This window comes from Leopardus geoffroyi, chromosome A2 (assembly GCF_018350155.1).
Source record: "Leopardus geoffroyi isolate Oge1 chromosome A2, O.geoffroyi_Oge1_pat1.0, whole genome shotgun sequence".
Lineage (NCBI taxonomy): Eukaryota > Metazoa > Chordata > Mammalia > Carnivora > Felidae > Leopardus > Leopardus geoffroyi.
The window spans coordinates 60478777-60498676 of record NC_059331.1 but is presented as its reverse complement, the minus strand read 5'-3'; the positions used below and the strand labels follow the sequence as shown (position 1 = coordinate 60498676).

The window sequence follows — 19900 nt, the reverse complement described above, 5'->3', positions numbered from 1 at the left end:
TTAATGTCTGACATTTAATTATTGGAATTCTCTGGGTCTCCATTTCCTCATCTGTAGAAAGGGGTGATAAGTGCCTGCCCCCGCTGTCGTGAAGAGGAAGCGGTAGCTAGAGTCTGGTCCCAGGACCCCGCTGATGCGGCACCACATGGTGTGGTTGTTGGCTGGGACGGTGGCAGGAACCAGTCCTGTCCCCGTGGTGATGCCACCTACGGTCCTCTCTTAAGGTGCCGCTATCCTCAGCGTTTGCACCGCCACGCCATGCCCGTGATAGAAGTTCAGCTGTGCACCCTTCTCTGCTTTCTAGGAGAATTCAGGACAGGTTGTAACTCTCTCTTCCCTGAGTGTGTGATGGAACTTGCTGAGGAAGCCAGTTGGGCCTGAAATGCTCTTTGTGGGAGACTTCTGGCCACGGGTTTAGTTCCCTTAGCCCCTTCTCACAGAGCACCATCCACCCCTCCATTCGTCCGCCCCCCGCAGCGGGTTTGGGGCCATGTGGTTCATTCTGAGTGGGACAGAGAAGAGATGCCAGGCCACCAGGGTGGCCACCGTCCCCTCCGTAGCCTTGCTGGCAGTGCCACTGACCAGAGGGCCTGTTTCTCTCCTGGGGGTAGAGAGCCCTCCTTGACCTCTGCTGGACTCCATGTGCATAAGAAAGGAATGTCACTGTGTCAGCCACTAGGTTTGGGGGTTTTTCTACTTTGCCAGTAGTTACTCGGCCTAAGCCCTGGGATGGCGCAGGCTGTCCCTTTCTTCCTGAGTTCTCATAAGGGCTGTATCTCGAATTCGCTTGTATTGCCTAATTATCCAAGTTTTTGGCCTAACAGTCTTTTAATGGCATTTCCATGGCCTCAGCATCTGGAGCTGTGTCCCTAAGGCAGACCCGTCGGGGTGGTGGTTGCTTCAAGCAAGCCTTTGCCATTCGGGGAAAGGAAGGGACGTGGGTGAGCAATGGCCACGGGTTGCTCCCGACCTCAAGCTCCACTTCCGCTTTCAAGCCAAGGACACGTCGGGGCGGCCCTGGCCGGTGACAGAGCAGGCAGAACACCAGGGCCAGCTGCGGGGCTCTGGCGGGGCCGGCGAGTCTTGGTCCGCACCTGCGTCTTCCCCACGGTGCTGGGGCCACCCCGTCCCCCTGGCCGTGGTTCATGCTGGTCCATGGCGCCGCGTTCTCTCTCACTTCCTCTCCTGCACCACAGCTTCTGTTCCTTTCCATCTTTAATGGAAATTACTGATGCATTCGGCTCTAAAACCTTTACTTTATCACTTTTCTCTCTTTTCTCTTGCCATATCGCCTGACATAATCGATACGCTTTTGTTTCTTCTTGTTTTGTATTGTTTCTTCTGTGATTGTCCCCTTCTATACTATAGCCATTTTCACCTCTGCTGGTTTTGGAAGCTATGCGTTCTTTCTGGCATATTATCACAGCTGGTGTTCATCTAATCAGGGCTTCTGCTCCCCGGTAGCGTACAGGAGCCATGAACATGTACCTCCCTGGGCACCCTTTGGCTTCCATGTGATGGTTTTTAAGGGTTTTTTGGTTTTTGGTTTTTGCTTTAGTATTTTTTTGTTTTGTTTTGTTTGTTTTGTTTTTGAGAGAGAACGACAGAGAGAGAGAGAGAGAGAGAGAGAATCCCAACCAAGTAGGTTCCACCCCCAGCACAGAGGCTCACTCTGGGCTAGAACTCACAAACTGTGGGATCATGACCTGAGCTGAAATAAAGAGTGGGACACTTAACTGACTGGGCCACCCAGGCGCCCCAGTGTTCGAGTATTTTAGTGAAATATTTTTTTCCCACAGAAATCATTTATTTACAGGGTTTTTGTATGGTTACTTACTGCCCATTTTTTGAGCCACTTCCCTGCAGACATTCTGTCTGTGGTCATGTTCTTGCTGCAATTAGACTTATTTTAATGTCTGCTGGTGCAGTTTTCCTTGTTGTAGTCTTAGAATGAATGCCTTTATCTTCAGTTTTGAAAACTATTTCACAGAGGATTTCATGTTGGTACTTACTCGAGGACATCATCGCTATGTCTGGGCCCCCACCCGGGGCTGCACCAGGGCAAGATTGGAAGGAGCCTGGGACTACGAGGCAGGTGGCCTGGGGTCAGGCCAGGAGTCACCCTGTCTAAATGAGGAAGCAAAAGTTTCCTCCCTGCGGGGAGGTGACGTGAGACCCTGTGAGCTGTGGCTCCCATCCCTCCCACAGCCCCTCCCACAGCCCGTCCATCTTAGATGTTAGTGCCTGTGTGCGACTGCTGGTGTAGGTGGTGCACCTTGAGGACAACAGATCCACATTTCAACACCTTTATTTATCACTTTACCAATTTGACACACAATGTTAACAGCAAACACAGGAGGAGCAGTATGCAGACAGACACGAGCTGCTTCACTACAGGTTTGCAGGTCAGGCCTTGACAGCAGCTCTGACTGGGGACACAGTGCCTCATGCTCTGGGGAGGAGAGGAGGGCCACCCCGATCCCATACATATCCCTGGTTGAGTGCGGCTTTGAGACGCCAGCAGACGTGCCTTTCTGAGTCAGAACACCCAAGACGTCGACTCTACTCTTCACTATCACACTAATAAAGTGATACACTCAGGACTCCCTAATGGTAACAAAACAGTGTAAAAATATATTGCATATATATATAAATTTATTTCCCTTTCCTGAAAAAAACTTAGTACAAACTAGTAGTATACGATCCCTTTCAAGTTTCTTTTAAGTTGTGCGGGTTTCCTTTCTGTTTGGCTTGGTTTGGGTTTTCAAGAGTCTAGAGGGAGAGAAAAAAACCTCTCGAAGCTCAGGGTGGCCACTGCCCAGCCCACCTGGGGCCATGCCCTCCACATGCCCAGGGACAGAGGCCATACCCTGAACCACCAGGTTCCACAGTGTTCAGTAGTCAATCAGTGGAGGGGAGCTGTTCAGGGTCAGTGTTTTAAGGACATTCTAGCCTATTGGTAACTTCACAGTACAGCTGAATTTTCAACCTGGCCTGCATGGAACAGGTGACCACAGGGCGTCCCATGTGGCGTGGACTGCAAGACGGGGGAGCTGCCAGCTTGTGTATGAAGAGAGCTGGACTGGGTCCCCAGGGCAGGGCCAGCACATGCTTTTCCCGTAAAGGGCCAGATGGTGAAAATTTTAGGTGTCCCCTCCTACCACCACCAGGCGACATAGCGCAAAACTGGCCATACGTCATGCCCGACTGAGCACACGGGCACAGCTGGGCGCCAAAAAACTATTCAGAGAAGCAGTCTGGGGTGGGGGCATGAGCCCGCTGCCGCAGGCCCTGTCCACCGAGCAGCCAGAGGGACGCCCGTGGCATGTCCTGAGCGCGGAGCATGGGGACGCAGACGCAGAGCCACACCAACAGGAAGTGGTGCCAGCGAGCCGCCTGCGTGCACTGTTCCCCGGCTTCTCGCATCGGCTGTGATTTTCATCTGCCGCAAACGTAGGACTAGGGACACTAGAGGTGTGAAAATACTCCGGTATAAATATATATCTTCTGCGATAACATCCTAAACTTACATGATTTGAACTTCACTTTGGTAAAGCTGACTGTTACCGCCACCTAGTTGCCTATCCTATCACGTTAAATAGAAATAAATAAGTGTTCTGGTGTGATCAGTGTTAAGCACCCTCCTCCAGTTCTCCTGACACTCAGATGCTGTCAGCCCTGCCCTCCCTGGCAGAACGTGTCCTGTCTCCTCGTTCTGCCAGGAGGAGACTGGCACTCACAGATAGACGCTGGATTTCTGGGTAACCACGGTTAGTAGAAGATAATTGGCATTACATATAACATGCAGCAAAGACCCACACCCTGCCCGTGTGTTCTCAGTGTTCAGACGCCGATGGAGGAGCACATGTGTGCGTGCGCACATGTTCTGTGTGCGGGGGCCACACACATGCGGCAACACATTTAGCAGATTATTTTAAGCTGATGGAATAGAGAGCACTGAGGACTCGTGATGGAGTCTTTGCCACCTCCCCCTCCTTCCTGACTGAGGGAACGTCCAGGCTTTGTCTGGGGACAGGTGCCATCTGAAGAGGCTTTGGGGTTGGGCAGGGGAGGCAGGGGAGACTAGCCCCTGTGTGGCCAACCGGACCTCCCTGCTGTGGGACGGGGTGGACCGCCAAGGGGACCCATTCACAAACCCCATGGGAAGGTGCTGTGCGAACAGTCAGGAGCGCATTGGGAAACACTGGTCATGAGTGAGCAGCTCAGCTCCACCAGACTGTGACACTGGTGCCTTCCACTAAGAAGAGGGCTCCTGCTCTGGGGAAGGGCGTGACAGCAGGGGTCCCCGTGGGCAGGCAGATGTGTGGTTTCTCTTGCTTAGACCCCAATCTCCCAGGGTGGTCCTGGGGAGGCTGTTTTGCCTGGAGACCCCGCTCTGGCACAGAAGATGGCCTCCTGGGGGTGAGAGGGGCTGAGAAGGGCCGGTGGAAGGGGGGCTGTGCATTCCCGGTACAGGCTGTGGCATGGGGACCCTCGTCCCTCGGCTCACTGGGGCATGCACACTGTGGGGGCCAAGGTCCTGCTGGACTCCAGTGTCCACGCTGTGTCATGGCTGTGACGGGGGGACCCAGGTGGTAATGGCAGGAGGCGGAGCCCCACCGCCTCAGACCGTGCTCCCCAACATGGTGCCCAAGAGGATCTGGGAGGAGGTCTGGTCTGTGATCTGCTGCTCGTTGTTGAGAAACATTTGTCATGTTCAGAGTCGCCTTCCAACATTTCCCACGTCCTCCCCTTGCCTCCAGATCCTGACCGCAGTCCAGCCGGGGATACTGTGTCCTGCTTGCTTGTCCCTCCTCCAGCACTCAGTCCTTGGTTTCCCCACCTTCCCCCACCATGGGGTGGAGAGGCCTGGCCGGGCAGCTCAGGATCGCCAAGGTAGAAACTAGAGACTGCAGTGAGCACAGGTGACTCAAGGCCTGCAACCATCTCAGATTTTACACACTGGGAAGTCTCAGAACCTCGGAAGGAAGCTGCCGGCGAGGCCCCACCGTGGGGGCGAGGGGCAGGACCACATCCCTTCAGAGGGGCCATGCTGGATGGGAGCTCGAGCCCCGAGCCCCACCGCACAGACAAGGGACCATCCCTAGCTCTAGTGACGACCAGCATGCCCTTTGGGCACAGGGAGGCGGGTGCGTGTGCCACCCCGGTGCTGGTCTTTATTTCAACCGCCTGTGCTGTGCACCAGGGAGTGCCCCCAACCAGCCAGCTGCCACGGACACAGAATAGTGGCCAGGGTGGATGGGCTCCAAGAAGCATTTCCCTGAGGCTCCCATGGGCTTTTCCCAAGACCAGCGCCAGGACCACACGGCCCCACCAGTCACTCGCCAGGCTTGGTGGCACTTCTGCAAGGGGACATGTCCCCATGAAGCCACCGTGACAAGAGTCCCAATGCTTGGCTCCCCTATCCAGCCTCATGGAGAAACCAAATGCCAACAAATGCTGCTGGCCTCGGGGCCCTTTGTGGGCCTGCTTCTCTTGTGTGGTTTTCTGCATTTGCAGGGGTTGGGAGAGGTTAGGGAAGACTCATGCAGAGACTGAACCACTGAGATCTGTGCCACGTGCCAGTGAACAGGGAGCAGCCACGGGGACCCACAGCCCAGAGGCCCTGAGTGCAGAGTGGGGCCCTGGACAGAAGACACCATCATGCCAGCAAAGCGACTGCACAGGAAACCTTAGCCAGCAGGGTCTCCTGGCCTAGAGACACAAACGGCAGGAGAGAAAGGGGCAGAAATGGTATTCTGTCTTCGCTGACCCATTCTGGGAACAAATACATTTCCCGTTTATTCTTAGAAAAACATAATAAAGTGAACGGTCTTGTCCTTGGTTTCCATTTTGACAACTTCAGACCGTGTTCCTCTGGTCCACTGAGGAGCCCCTTCCACTGGCTCACCTTCCTCCGGCTCCACAACGTGTGTGCGTGTGTGTGTATGAGCATATGTGTGTGTGCAAGCACACACATGTGGGTATGTGTGCACATGCAAGCACCTGTCCCACCTCCCCACACCTTCATGATGTCCTGTTAGCAGCTCACTTCTGTCTTCTTGGTGCTGCTGGTTAGTGCGTTAGCTTGTGCTGCCCTCGAGGTTCCAGGGAGGGGTTTGCAGGTCAGCAGGGGGCCAGCTTCTGACAGGGTCTGTCCCACTCACCCCTTGTGGCCCACCGGCCCCTTTAAAATGGACTTTTCGCCTGTAAGCCAGGTAGTTAGTGTGGTCTGGTCCCAGGAGACGCTCTGAAAAAGGCCATTTGTTGTCGGCCAGCACTGGACACGGCAGGTGTGTTAGAAATGGTCAGTGATTTCGGGGCCTCACTTGGGGGTCAGAGAGAAGCATGCCAGGCCCCAAGCAGGGGGAGGCCTGACTGCCACCCCCACAGTTCCCCGGGGCCCCAGCCTTGAGTTCTTCCCCAGGGAGCAAGGGAATGTAATGAAGTGTGAGGTGGCACGGGCCCCAGTGGGAAGGGCTGCTCCTGGGCTGGCTACTTGCCACCCTGCACCTTCTGGTCATAGGTGCCCGGGTGCTTATAGCCCGGTACGTAGCCTGACTCATCCACCAGGTCCACACGGCCCACCTTGCCTTTGCCCTTGCCTGATGGGTCGAGGCGCTCCTTGTGGGAGCCCGTGAACTTGGTCGTGTCCATGAGCCGGGACACAGTGGGTGACGAGATGGCCTTCTGTAGAGGGAGAGAATGGGGCGTGCCCATGTGAGCACAAGGGGCCAAGTGAGCACGTGAGGCCGCCGGCAGCTGGGTCGGCACACCCCCAGGGAGTAACACGTCCCCTGTCCCACCCCAGACCCCATGGGCTGCTGCCCTCCAGGGAGTCCCTGCTAGCCATGCTCACCATCACCCCTGAGATGATGGGGGCCTTGCCCTCAATGAGCCTGTGCACCTGGCGGACGGCCCCCTCGCTGCTCTTGTCTTTGAATCTCTTCTTGGAGAGCTCTTCAAGCGCCTCCTTGAACTGCTCGAATGTGATGGTCCAGCAGGATTTCCCTCTGAGGGAGGAGAGCACTCAGGGCCTGGGCCAGGGCCACTCCCCTCCATAACTCACAGCCCCACCAAGTAGTGCCCCCAGAACCTGCTGACATCCGGGGACCAGGTGATGTCAGGGGACCCCTTCCCAGGGACCTGGTGGTATCAGGAGACCCCTGCCTGGGGACCAGGTGACATTGGGGAAACCCTGGCCCTGCCCAGGGACCTGATGACATCGGGAGACAACCTCCCAGGGACCTGGTGACATCGGGGGACCCCTGCCCCTGTCTGGGCACCCAGTGACATAGGGGTAACCCTCCCCCCCACCCAGGGACCAGTGACATCAAGGGATCCCTACCCAGGAACCTGGTGGGGGCCCAGTGGCCTTGGGGAACCCCCACCTCTCTCCCACAGCAGAAATCAAGTCTAAGGTTAAAATACAGAATATTCCCCTCCCCCGCCCTGGTGTGCACTGTTTATGCCCAACAGTCAGTCGCCATGGGCAACGGCAGCAAATATAAATTGTCTTGGAAAAAAGCTTAAAGGAACCATATCCTTTATGAACAACTGGACGTTAAAACAAAGCTGTTGTCTGGTTCTAAAATGGGGCGTGTGTGGCGTCCACTCAGAGAAGGAGGGAAAAAGTCAGGTCAAGAAGCTTGTCCCATCTGAACCACACAGAGGCCGAGTCCTGCCTGGGGCCACCGTGGCCCGACGTCCCTGTCATCATACAGGGACGGGGTTGGGCGGTGGCCTCACCAATACGCCCAGCAAAGTGGTCCCAGGGCCTGTCCCTCCTCCCAGGACCCCCACTGCCCCCACCTGAAAGCCACCTGCCTAAGGGGCACAAGGTGGCTAGGGGCAGATGCAGCCCTATTCATTCCTTGCCACAGGCCACTCACAAAATTTCAGGAAGATTCTAAACTGTGCACTTTTTATAATTTTTACTAAAAAACCATTTTTACCACTTTGACTGGATCTCTCCTGCTAATCCATGGAGTGAGTTGTCAGGGTTTTAGAACAAGAGGTCCTGTGGGGGCGGCTCCCTGCCATTCAGGGACACCCTGTGGGTGCAGAGGCCTGAGTGGGACGGCCCTGCAGATGTCCACGAGCAGATGGCCCAGAACAGCCACAATAACCACAAAGGCACAGGGACAGACCCACACGAGGGTTTCCACGGAAGAGCAAAGAAAGGCAGCCCAACAGAGAAAGGGCCGTCTCTAAACAGCTAGTGCTGGTACAGTGGGGACCCAGCCCTGTACTGTGCCTCGAAGTGCCTACAGAGACTCACTCAAAATGGGCCATCGTCCTAAGTTCAGCACAAAACCTAGAGCTATAAACTTCTGGAAGAATACCTAAGAGAAAAACTTTGTGATCTTGGGTGAAGCAAAGATTTCTTAGAAACAACACCAAAAAAGTCCATAAAAGAAACAAGGAATTGGAATGCACCGAAATTTAAAACACCATGCCCTTGAAAAGATGCTGTTTTGAGGAATACAAAATGAGCCACAGATGGGGAGAAAACACGTGCAAACAGACACCTGAAAGAGAAAGCTTTTCAAACTTAACAACAGGGAGAATCCCACATAGAAAACGGGGCAAAATACCCGAACCAGACACTGTCCAGGAAGACTCCTGGGTGGCCAGCGCAGAGCACACAAAGCGCCACCCCACGTGGCGAGTCCTACCAGACCGGACGGCCAGCGTGGCTGAAGCCAGTGAAATGGCCACACTGGGAGGATGTGGTCAGCTGGGCACTCTGACGTGGCGTCCACCCGGGGAGGCAGTTTGGCAGTTACGGCTCTGAGACCCCAAATCTGGGCTCGACACAGGACAGACGCACCGCAGTCCCACGTAAACCACGTAGTCAGGTGTCCTTCAGCAGTGAACAGATGGACACCACACGCAGGGACTCAGAGGCACTTGACATGCCTGTCAGAAGACACGGGACACAGCCCACAGTCAGGGATCGGGGCTGGGAAGCCTGAGCCCCCACGGGGCCTGCACTCAGAACACAAATGCCCCTTCTGTCCTCAGGTGCTGGTCCCGACCATGACCAGGGTGCAGGCCTTCCTCAGACACAGTGGTGGGCAATGGGCTCTGCCCCCGCAGCAGTTGGCCTCGACCCCCCCACCCAGCCTCTGGGGAAACCTTCCTCGGCAGCAAGGTTCTCACAGCAGCCACCCCACATGGAGATCCCTGCCCTGCTGCCTGGCCAAGGCCCTGTTTGTTTGTCCTGGGCCGTCAAAGGCACTCTTGTCTCCTATTCACGCCCTGCCCGGGTGGCATGTGGATGCCAGGCCTGACGGCCAGCCCCGGGACTGGCCGCCGGAGCACGCAGCCCTCTCTGGGCACCGCGGCGCCGGGCGCCACCAGTGGGAGTCACTTGAGCTGGGGGTGGGGGGAAAGGCTGACGGGGGCTCCCATCAGAGGGCCACATTCAGAGCTGGTGTACACGGGCCTAAGGCCGACTCTCCCACTCCACCTGGCTGGGCCAGGTGTCCCCAAGTGTCCCCAGCGTGATTGCCCATCAGGGAGTTCTCCCCAGGGGACCCGGCACCCTGCTGCAGAGAGCAATGCACAGCAAGTTCTAGAATGACAATGCCTGTCTCTTCCCCAGAGACACTGATCACATTACACTGCTCTCTGGACACAGAGTGAGCCTGTTCTCCAGAGTCCACAGAACTGGAGGGTGTCCCCACACTGAAACCCCCTCTCCCAGCTCCAGGCCTGGCTGGCCAGTGCCCTGCCTGCAGGCCCGCCCAGCAGTAATGGGGTCACTGATCACACACAAGGCCCCGTGAGCTGGGGTTTCACTTTGCTTCCCAAGCCTTGTGTCCCCCAGGCCTCCAGACCCAACTCAGGGTGGGCAGGGGGCTAAACCCTGCCAGTGCCAAAGGTCACCTGGGGACACTGGGGCTGGCGGGGGCCTGGGCAGCCCTCCAGAGACAGGCGTATGTCCCTCTAGGGCCAACAGCAGGAAGGCTCCCGGGCTTCGGGCCAAAATGTGGCCCTCCATGATTCAAGACCGATGGCACTCCCAGGGACACCTCTCCAAGAGGTGGCAGGCAGCATGCTGGGTCATCACGGAGAACTTGGCGTTCATGTGGGAGGAAGCTACTGGCCCCCCATGCCCCGCCCCGCAGCAAAGCCAGGGCCCTGGGTGACCTGTCCAGAGGGCAGCCTGGCTGGCCAGGATGCCAGTGCAGGCAGGAAGTGGGGTGTCAAGGGGCCACTTAAGGCCCTGATGAGGCTCAGTGAGAAGGAGGGGACTGTGGGGAATTCCTTTGGGCTGGCAGGAGTGGGGGGCTCCTGGGGGAGCTGTCATTGTGGCTGTGATGTAGCGGCGATGCCCTCACATCATGCCTGACCTGGGGCAGTTCCCAGGCCAGACCAGCAGCTCCAACTGCACGCTGTGCCCAGGAGGACCGCCGGTGGGACGCCTGGGGGGCTCTGTCCATCAAGTGTCTGACTTTAGCTCAGGTCATGGTCTCAACGGTACCCGAAGCTCGGCTTCGGGTCTGTGCTGACAGCTCAGAGCCTGCTACCGACCCTCTGTCCTCTCTCTCTGCCCCTCCCCTGCGTTCGCTTGCTCTCGCCCTCTCTCTTAAAAAAAATAAACAACAAAAAAAGGAGGACCAATTGAAGCCAGACCTTCCTGGCAGACAGTGGCCGCCCTGCTCCTACCCAGGGCTCCCCATTGCTGCTGATCCATCTGCCTATCAGGGCCTGGGCAAAACCATGATGCTGTGGGGCTGTAGGGGCTGCGGGGAGGCCCTGACCTGCCTGAAGGGGCAGCTGTGGCCCCGACTCTTCCCGGCCAAGTAGGAAAAAGCCACCCTAGCGTGCTTGCTTCATGCAGGTGCCTGGGGCTGGGCTTGCCCTGTGAGGGGCAGGAGCAGGGTCCCTGGGGGCTCCAGCCACCACCCCCCGCCCACAACCTGCACCCCTAATTGCCATCGTGGCTATGGCAGGGGATGGGCTATGAAACAGACCCACTGAGGTCACTGAAACCATTTCTGAGCATTTGGGGAAGGTCACCTTAAAAGGACAAAAGGTGTGCTAAGACCCAGCATCCACATCAACCCAGCAAGGGGCCAAGTGTCAGCAACTCCCCAATTCCAGACACACCAGGCTGCCCACCGTGGAGGCCCTGCATGGCCTCAGGCCAGGAGAGGGCCCCCACAGAGAAGGCCTCAGCCACATGGCCATCCTGACCCCGCTGCTGACCCCAAATGCCCACGCTCACTTGCCCCCTGCCTGGAGAGTGTGGGCCCTGGGCAGACCCAGCACAGGGGAGCCCCTGTCCCTGGTGTCTCTGGGATGTGTCCGCACGCACGGAGCCCTGCCAACCTCACCCGGACCTCCCGTGGATGCCCCCGCCCCACAATCGTGCTGCACCGGTGGCGGGCAGCATCTGGACTGTGTTCTGTGGAGAAGGCTCAGCTCTGTTATTCCCGCTTCCTGCCTCGGACAAATCCCACCACGTCCGGGCCGTGGCCACGTCCTGGCTGGGGCCACAGGGTGTGTGGCAAGAATGGAGCCGGTCAGTGGCCAACAGGCCCCAGGGAGCCCCACCAAGGTGCTTCTTCCTAACCTGAGACCCAGACACCAGCATCATGTTGCAGGAAACATGGCTCCTCACTCTGAACACGCAGCAACCCCAAAGTAGGCGCATGCATGGGCCAGGAGGCCGCCCTCTGCCCCCCTCAGGCCGGGCCCTCCACCTGCACCCCACGCGAGCACACAGGCCGAACTGAGGGGACGCTGTCGTCCAGGCTCCCCACATGGGGCTGTCAGCGTGCTATTTGTGCTGGATAGCACACAGAGTCTGGATTAATTAGTATTTCAGACCCACCGAGGTCTGCCCCTCGGGGTGGAGAGGGTGCCAGAAGGCTTTGTCTTGGTAACAATAGCGTTCAATCGAGACCCGGTGTGGAGCCGCAAGAAATTTTTTTAAACAACCTCCTTAAGCCTCGACTGCCTAAAGCAAAACTTACAGAAAAGGTGACACAGGACAGACCCCGACAGACCACTGTCAGCTGCCACATGGACATCAGCACACAGAATTCCTGACCAGGAACACTGGAATTCCCTGTTAGTGATGTTCCTGCAACAGAAGCAGGTGTGTCTGTGAGCATGACCAGGTGTGTCTGTGAACAGAGCCGGGTGTGTCTGTGAGCAGGACCAGGTGTCTGTGCGCAGGCTCTGTGGAAGAGTGCACTTACACTAGAATCGGAGACCAGGGATGGTGTGCAGAGTGGGGTAAGGTGGGGGCCGGCAGGGCACATGTGTCTGGGAATCTGGACAGGCCACAGGGAAGCCAGAGCTCACCCAGACCCCCGTCCCCCAGTCCTCCACATGCTGCTGGCTTCTGTCACTCTTCCTGGGGGCCGCATGAGCCCCTCCTCTGGCCCCATCTCCCTGGGAACCTCTGGCCTGGAGGTGAGCAGCCTCCCAGAGACCCTCTCTGAGAAATGCCAGCCCCTCCTCCTGCCCACCTGCCCCTGGGCCCCCGCTCTGAGAGGGGGGAGAGCCCACCAGTGTGACCCCAAGTCCCCCAGCACACTCCCAGACTCTGTCCTGACTCCTGAAACTCCATGTTGGTGTCCTTGAAGGAGCCAGGTCCTGCCAAGCTGGCACCCAGGTGTCCTGCGCTGGCCTCCCCGTGCTGCTGGGGTGCGGTGTGAGTCCAGGCCCCTGAAACAGGGGGAACCAGTGTCCTCCTCGGGGACAACCTGCAGCCACAAACCCAGAAGAGGCAGATATTCTTTGCTAAATAACAGGGCTGGAGTGTCCTGAAGCCTTGGAACCTATAGCGTTCCCTGGAGAATTCCCTATTTGCGTGCAGGGAGAATTCCCTATTTGCGCAGGCCTGTGTGGGGGCTGCTCGCCCCGCCAAGCCCCTCGGCTCCCAGAAGTGCCCGCCCACGAAAGGCAGGATCTTGTTCTGGGTTCTTGCCTTAACCTCTTCCGCTAAAGGCACAGTGCCAGCCCCTCTGGGTGCAGTGGAGTCTGCACGGGACACACTGTGTTGCAAGTGGGATTGAGAACCAGGCTCTGGGCCCCTGAGGGACACCACAGGCCCTGTAGGGGGATAGGGCTCCTGGGGGCGGGCGCATCAGAGGGAAGCTTCTGAAAGCCATTCTGGCTCTCCCTGAGCCCCTGCTCAGTGTCCCTGCTGTTCACTCCCACGTCTCCCGGATCTTGACACCTGGGCCCAGGCCAGCAAAAGCTCTAGGTGCTGAAGCCCTTGGGATGATCGCTGGGCCCACCGATGGGACGCCGGGGCCCAGGGTCCAGACCGAGACCCCATTTCTGTGCAAGAACCCTCGGCATGAGGACACCACAGCACGAGGGGCACCACGGCACACCCCCAATCCCGAAAGAGGGCCTTAGAACCAAGGAGAGCAGAGTGGCATGGGAGGGTGGCCCCGGGTTACCAGCAGGGACAGAGGAGAAGGGGCTGAGGGCTCAGCCCACCTGGTCCCTCTGGGGCCCCCTGGCTCCGAGATGGCTACCCAGGCCCGCACTAGCCCGTGGCTCACCGTCTGGGCCACAGGTTCTCTAAGACCTGTCCTAAGATGCTCTGCCCACAAGTCCCAGCCATGACACAGAAAACACTGAAGCCCTGAGGGTGCGGGTGCCGCGTTTCCCACACTTTACACTCTGGTCTTGGTGGGCTGAACCGGAGGGAGACTTGAGGCTCCCGGACAGATGTCCCCGGGCAGGTGGTGCCCTACGGGTTGGATGAGGGCACAGGTGGAAACTTCTAGCCGCTCAGTCACCCAGCGCCTGGCCCCACAAGTGCACGGCCAGGGGTCTCTGTCAGCACCTGCAGGCAGCCTGAGGGCAAGTGGAGTGGGCTGAAAGGTGGCCCCGAGAAAGGAACGGCCACATCCTAACCCCCAGAACTGTGAATGTGACCTTGTTTGGAGAAAGGGTCTTTGCAGGTGTCATCAAGCTGAAGGTATCAAGGCGAGGTCTGATTTGCCTGGCGGCCCTGAACCCAATGACAAGTGTGGGGGTGGGGGGGGGGGGGTGGGGGGGGCGGGTCCTACACAGCCCTGCTGCAGGGGCAAGGCAGCCAGGTCCCGGCCTCGGTGGGAGCCAGAGTCACTCCACACCGCAGGCAGACCTGAGGAGCTGCCCATGGATACAAAAACTGTCCTTCACAATCCTAAACAAAACATTAACCAACAGAAGCCCGTCATACTAATGCCACCGTCATAAACGCAGGGAGAGCATCTGACAGAAGTCAGCATCTATGCATCATGCGATTTCTTAGTAAATCGAAAAAAGAGGGAACTCCTTATTCTGAGAAAAAGGGCCACCTGAAAAAAACTGAAAAATGCCGCCACACTTGAAATATTGAAAGCGTTTGTTTTTAAGTTGGGCAAGTACTGTATTCCCCATGTCAGTACAGTAAGGCAAGAAAAGGAAATGAAGATATAAAAATTGTTAGGGAAAAAAACTCATCATCTGCAGTTTCTAGGGTTGTGCACACACCAAACCCAAAGGGATCCCAGGACGATTATTAGCATCAATAAGTGAGTCTAGTGGTGTTTCTGGATACGTGGTCAACACACAAAAGGCCATTTCATTTCTGCATAACAGCAAAGACGCACAGTAAAAAGCATTTAGAAATGCAACATTTAAAGTATGAAGAAATACAAGTTCCTAGGAACACCGCTCACAGAGGACGCACAGTCAACACAGAAAACTCGGCCACTGAAGGAAACGAAAGGCCTAAATGATGACGTTATGAACATGGGTTGGAATCTACATACAGAAAGATGTCAGCTGTCTCTAAATTCAACCAGTCTTAACTTAATCTAGATAAAAACTCTGACAACTTTTGTGTCTAGTATCCAGATGCACTGAGCTGACATACGTGGGAGAAGGGCTGTGAATACACAGTGATTTTAAAAGGACAAGGTTTGCTCCACGGGCATGGAGACTCGAGAGAAAGGTCTGGAAGCAAAGACAGCACCAATGGGACAGAATCAACAATGGGAGGGACGCCAGAGCCCAAACACATGTGCACACGTGTGTGACAAGGTGGCCCTGCAGAAAAAAGGGAGGAGCATATTTTCAGTAAATGGCAGACGCAGGGGAGACGGGGCATCGACACCAGCCTTCAGGCGCTCCGAGGACTGAAGTAGGAGAGGCAAAATCCTCACGAAGGTGAGGGCTGAGGGTATCTGACGTCCTGGGGATAGAGAAAGATCCACTGCACAAGCCTCAAAAATCACTGCCCTTAAAGGAAACAATTCTAGGATGGCACCAGGCTGAAATCAAGAACTTCTGTTCATCAAAAAATATCACCGATGGAGAGAAAAGGGAAGCCACGAGGTAGGAGAAGATACAAATATGGGCTTGTCTCCAGAACCTGCAAAGGACCCTACAACTCAATGAGAAAAAGGCAGCAAGTCCAGAGAAGCAGGCAGGGGCCCCTGCCAGGGTGGAAGGCCCAGTGGGGCAGGGCCTGCAGGGTGTCAGGAGAATGGAGCCTCAGACCCCGAGGACGCGGGGGACAACTGACCAAGCAGCAGGAATCAGAACCAGGGCGCAGCGGGCCGCGCGGCCGAGGAGGCCGTCCACCACAGACGTGCGACCTGCTGCCAGGGAAAGGGTGCAGCGAGTCCTGAGGGAGGAGGCCAGGGGCCGTCAAAGGCCAAGGGGCACAGGGCCAGGGGCCCCAGGGGCTGCCACAACTGGTCCTCCAAAGCACCGAGAAGGGGGCCACCCTAGAGCGTCTCCCACCCACCAGCTCCTGCCCCTCAAGCCAGGGGCCCTTCCAGCTGGCCGCACCATGGGACACAGCCAAATGACAAAGAACCAGGCTCCCCTGTTCCCTCAGGGGACAGGCAAACGTTCTGGAGAGACCCCACACAGAGACAGGGGAGCCTCATGCCAGCCACTCAACCCAGACTCAACTAAGCAGGGCAGCCTTGGGTGGTCCTGTCTGGCCAGCAAACCCCTAGCCGAGGTCAGGGGGTGGGGACCACTGTCCGTGCCAAGCCCTGCTGGGTGGCAGAGTCATGAGCAAAAAGCAAATGGGGTCACTATCTTAAAGCCCTGGTTTGGGGACAGTCTGTCCTACGGTATTAAATGACGGGAGCGGGGTCGAGGGTCAGTGAGTGCACGAAGTGCGTACACCTGGATGGAGAAGGAGGGTGTGGGTGGGCTTTCTACAGACAGCTTGTGACGCAGGGCCGCAGGCACACTCGAGGAGCACCTGACTTAACCTGACTTAACATCGGTTCTGGGCCCAGACCCACACCAGCACCGCACGTCCCACACCCTGCCCACCTGGCGCCCCCCCCCCCCCGCCCCCCTGTGCAGGTGAGACAGCGGGGCATGTGGGGACTGCACGAGGTCACCCGGGGGCACCGGCTGCTGGGTATTGTCCCCAGTGCAGTGGGGCTTCCCACCTGGCAGGTGCTCAGCAGACATGCAGTCACACAGGTGTGACAGGGAGAGATCTGGGGAAACGTGGCTCAGGGCCGGAGGTCACACGGAGCCCACGCGGGGGTACTGCACTTATGCCAAGAGAACCAGAGACACAGGCACCCTGGGGACATGCTGGAGACATGCAGGGACACGTGGGGACACACAGGGACATACGCTGGGGACACATGGGTGCGCCCCACCACAGAGGCAGCAGGAGGAGTGGAAAAGGCTCCAGGTGGTTTTAACATCTAGGCTTGAGCAAAGGTAAGAATCCATCATTCCTCACCACAAACCTAATTAAAAACAAGAAAAAGTCGGTGTGAACGTGCTCCTCCCAGGACCGGCTGGCAGGTCCCCCTGCTGAGAGAAGCGAGGGCTGGGGGCGAAGGCAGGGAAGGCAGAAAACTGTCACTGCCTTACACTCTATGCAAGACTTTAGACTCTTCACCAAGAAGGTCCTGTGTTTGAACGCTAAATTACACCTCCTGGCTGACGGCCGTACTGTGCTATTGCACAGTTCCAGGGAATAAGGAGCTTGGAAGCAGACTGACACCCCACATCAGATGAGAGGTGGGGAGGAGGGAGGAGCAGCCCCCCCCACACACACACACAGGCCGCTCCTGGGGCTCACACAGGGCCACACCCTCACCCGAGGCCCCAGCAGGGCCAACCCCGCACCCCGCACTCTCCGCTGCTGCAAAGGGTCCCCCTGAAGACGCACTGCTGAGGGCAGACACCAGGGCTCTGTCCTCACCCAGAAAGGCTGGAGACCACGTCTGAGCCCCAGGTGCAGGTGCGCTCCATCCCCCCACCCCCTTGAGGTAAGGCTGCTGCTTACACACAGACAAGTGTCTGCCAGGTCCAGGGTCTGTGGGCTCAGGGGCACACCGCCCCGCCCCCACCGCCCTCCAGCTGGAGCCACGCTGAGCCCAGAGAGGACCTGACACTTCAAGGTGCAGCAGGGCCCTTGCCTTGTGGTCCCGAGATCCCCAGACATGCTCCTCCTGCCTCACCAGCAACATCACCAGCTATAAATAGGCCTGGCTTCCAGGCAGCGCAGCCTCTGCCAGAGGAAGCTTTTCATTCTCAGTCTCTCCTGCCTGGAGCACTCTGCGGCCCTGAGGACCGTCTGGCTGCTAAAAGCCTTCTCTGCATCCTCAAGCAGTGATGAGTGATTTAATTTTCTTTAAATTCTCCTGTGATTTACACATTTTCCACCATGAGTATTTATAACCTTGTATACACTTTTACAACAGTTATTTACTGAGACTTCAAAGGATTCGGGAAGAGGAGCCAAACAGCACCAGGGAGATAAGAATACAGCCAAGAGAGCTTCCCATGATCTCCATCACTTCATCTTTCCGTACTCACGGATAGGGATTTTCTAATGTAGCACTTAAGTTATGGTACCTTTCTGACTCATGGAACCCTCTGGAAATCAGGAAAGCGGCAGACCCTTCCGCCAGGAGAATGCACATACCCTCCTACCGCAGGCAATTTGCAGACAAATTCACCAGCACCCCTCCCCCCAGAACCCTCGAGGAGCCCTGTGATTTGGACTATGTGATGGGAAGAGTGGCTGGTACCAGAGACAGGGTCACAGAATCCAGCTTAATTAAGGCATCAGTCAAGCCGCTGTCTCGCTGCCCCATCCCCATTTCCTGCTTGTTCCAAGCTCTCTCCCCATCACTCCAAGCCTCTGTGGTCCCAAGGGCACTCAGGATCCAGGTTGGCCTTTACCAATCACCTCCTAGGAGTGCGGGGCTGCCCTGGATTGTGCAGAGCTCCCCCCCCCCCCCACCCCACTCCATTGGGTCCTCCCTGAGAGGCTGGCCATGGGGAGTCAGGACAGGCCTGCAGAGTGGGACATGGGAGCTGGGTCCTTTATCCAGCGTCCCTGAGACCCTGCCGAGACCCTGCCAGTATCCAAAAAATGCCAGGTAAATTAACCACTAAATACGCAGATAGATGGCCACACTGTCAGCTTACCCTAAACGGTGTCTCATCTTCAGAGACACCAAACGCCTGTCGAAATAGTCATGAGCAGAGTGGCAGGAATGGATTTTCTCCCCAGCTCATTTCAAGGCCGCATTTGTGTAACTGAAACCGCAGAATAAGGGGTTTCTCTGGTCCTGCTGCACAGGTGGGGCACTGCTCCCCAGAGGTGTGTGAGCAAACCTACTGGCAGCGGATCTCTTCATCCTGACTGCCAGGTTCTGTGCTCACAGGCGATAAGTGAATGTGTCACCCTCCGTGGAGGCTGCTGGAGTCGCACAGTGAGCGGCAGACACTGTCACCTGGCATGATAATGGTGAAGCAAATATGACCAGAGAGGGGCCTAGGACCCCGAGGGGGCGTCGCGGTCTTTGTCAAGGGACCACGCTCACTCTGGGCTCTCTGCGTGGCCCCGGGTCTCCCGGAATTGGGGCTGCAGGGCACTGGCTTCATTACACACCCTCTAAGCCCTAATTCCCTTCGGTCTTGCCGGCGGCGACCACCCCAGGCCCGGGCGTCCGCGTAGCGGGACGTGGGGAGGCGGCAGCGGCGGCGGCGGCGGGGAAAGGCGCTGCCGGCAGAGGGTGGGGGGGGCGGGGGGTGGTGCGCGGCTTCGTCGCGTGAAGCGCTGCCGCCCAGACAGGCCTCAGCGCCTCATTCGGGGCCCACGCACCAACCACCTGTCCCTTGCGGCGCGGTCGCCCCCGCTCGCGCCCCTCGCGTGCCCGGACCCACGCCCCCGACGCAGCCCCCGGGGGCCTCAGCGCGCAGCACCGACCGCCGGGCAGCCCAGGGCCTGGGGGCCCAGGGACGCAGGGGGCTGCAGCCAGGAGGGGGCGTGGCGGGCGCAGGTGGCAGGCGCTGCGGGCCCGGGCGGAGTGGGTGGTTCTGCGTCCAGCGCCCCGGACCGAGCTCTGCGGACGCTTACCTCGGAGATGCGGCCACTGCAGCGAGCGCCTCCGCGACTCGGCCGCGGGCGACCGGGTGTCCGGCGAGCTCCCGCACCCCCGCCGCCCCGGGCTCGCCAGCTCCGCACCGCGCGCCCAGATGGCCCGCCACGCACCGCGCGCTCATTGGCCCGCCACGCCCCACGCGCTCATTGGCCCGCCCCCGTCCCGGCCCGCCCCGCACGCTCATTGGCCCGCCCGCGGCCCTGCCACACTCCCGGCCCCTCCTGGCCCGGGGAACGCGCGGGGTGCACGGAGGCAGGTGGCAGCGCGGCTCTGCCTTACAAGGCCGGCGCGGCGCAGGGGCGTGGGAACCCCGCAAAGGAGGCGAGCCCGGGGCGGTGGGCGAGGGGCGGCCGCACCTGGCCCTCCGGGACCTCGGGAGGCTCGCCCGCATCCCCACGGCAGACAGCACGCGAGCGGACGGGCCTCCGGGGAGGGGCGGGGGGACGGCGGGGCGCTGGCCTCTCCGCGGAGACTCGGGCCAACGAGGAGGCCCAATGTGGAGTGGG

At 58.2% G+C, this 19900-nt stretch overlaps 1 protein-coding gene across 1 annotated transcript; it reads right to left on the bottom strand.

Moving 5' to 3' along the window:
• Window positions 1–2292: 2292 nt before the first annotated feature.
• On the bottom strand, window positions 2293–19515 carry LOC123607226 (tubulin polymerization-promoting protein-like). Its single transcript, XM_045496378.1, has 3 exons — window positions 19370–19515; window positions 6860–7013; window positions 2293–6690 (listed from the first exon to the last, which is right to left on the bottom strand). The coding sequence occupies exons 1-3, from the start codon at window positions 19513–19515 to the stop codon at window positions 6496–6498; spliced, it is 495 nt and encodes a 164-aa protein (XP_045352334.1). The 3' UTR covers window positions 2293–6495.
• Window positions 19516–19900: the final 385 nt, after the last annotated feature.

Bases quoted from the DNA above. Each gene is read 5' to 3' on its own strand.
- LOC123607226 (XM_045496378.1), bottom strand. From the start codon at position 19,515: ATGAGCGCGCGGTGCGTGGCGGGCCATCTGGGCGCGCGGTGCGGAGCT. The intron at 7,014-19,369 runs GTAAGCGTCCGC...CTCCTCCCTCAG, and splicing joins GCAGTGGCCGCATCTCCGAG to AGGGAAATCCTGCTGGACCA. The intron at 6,691-6,859 runs GTGAGCATGGCT...CTCCCTCTACAG, and splicing joins CCATCATCTCAGGGGTGATG to AAGGCCATCTCGTCACCCAC.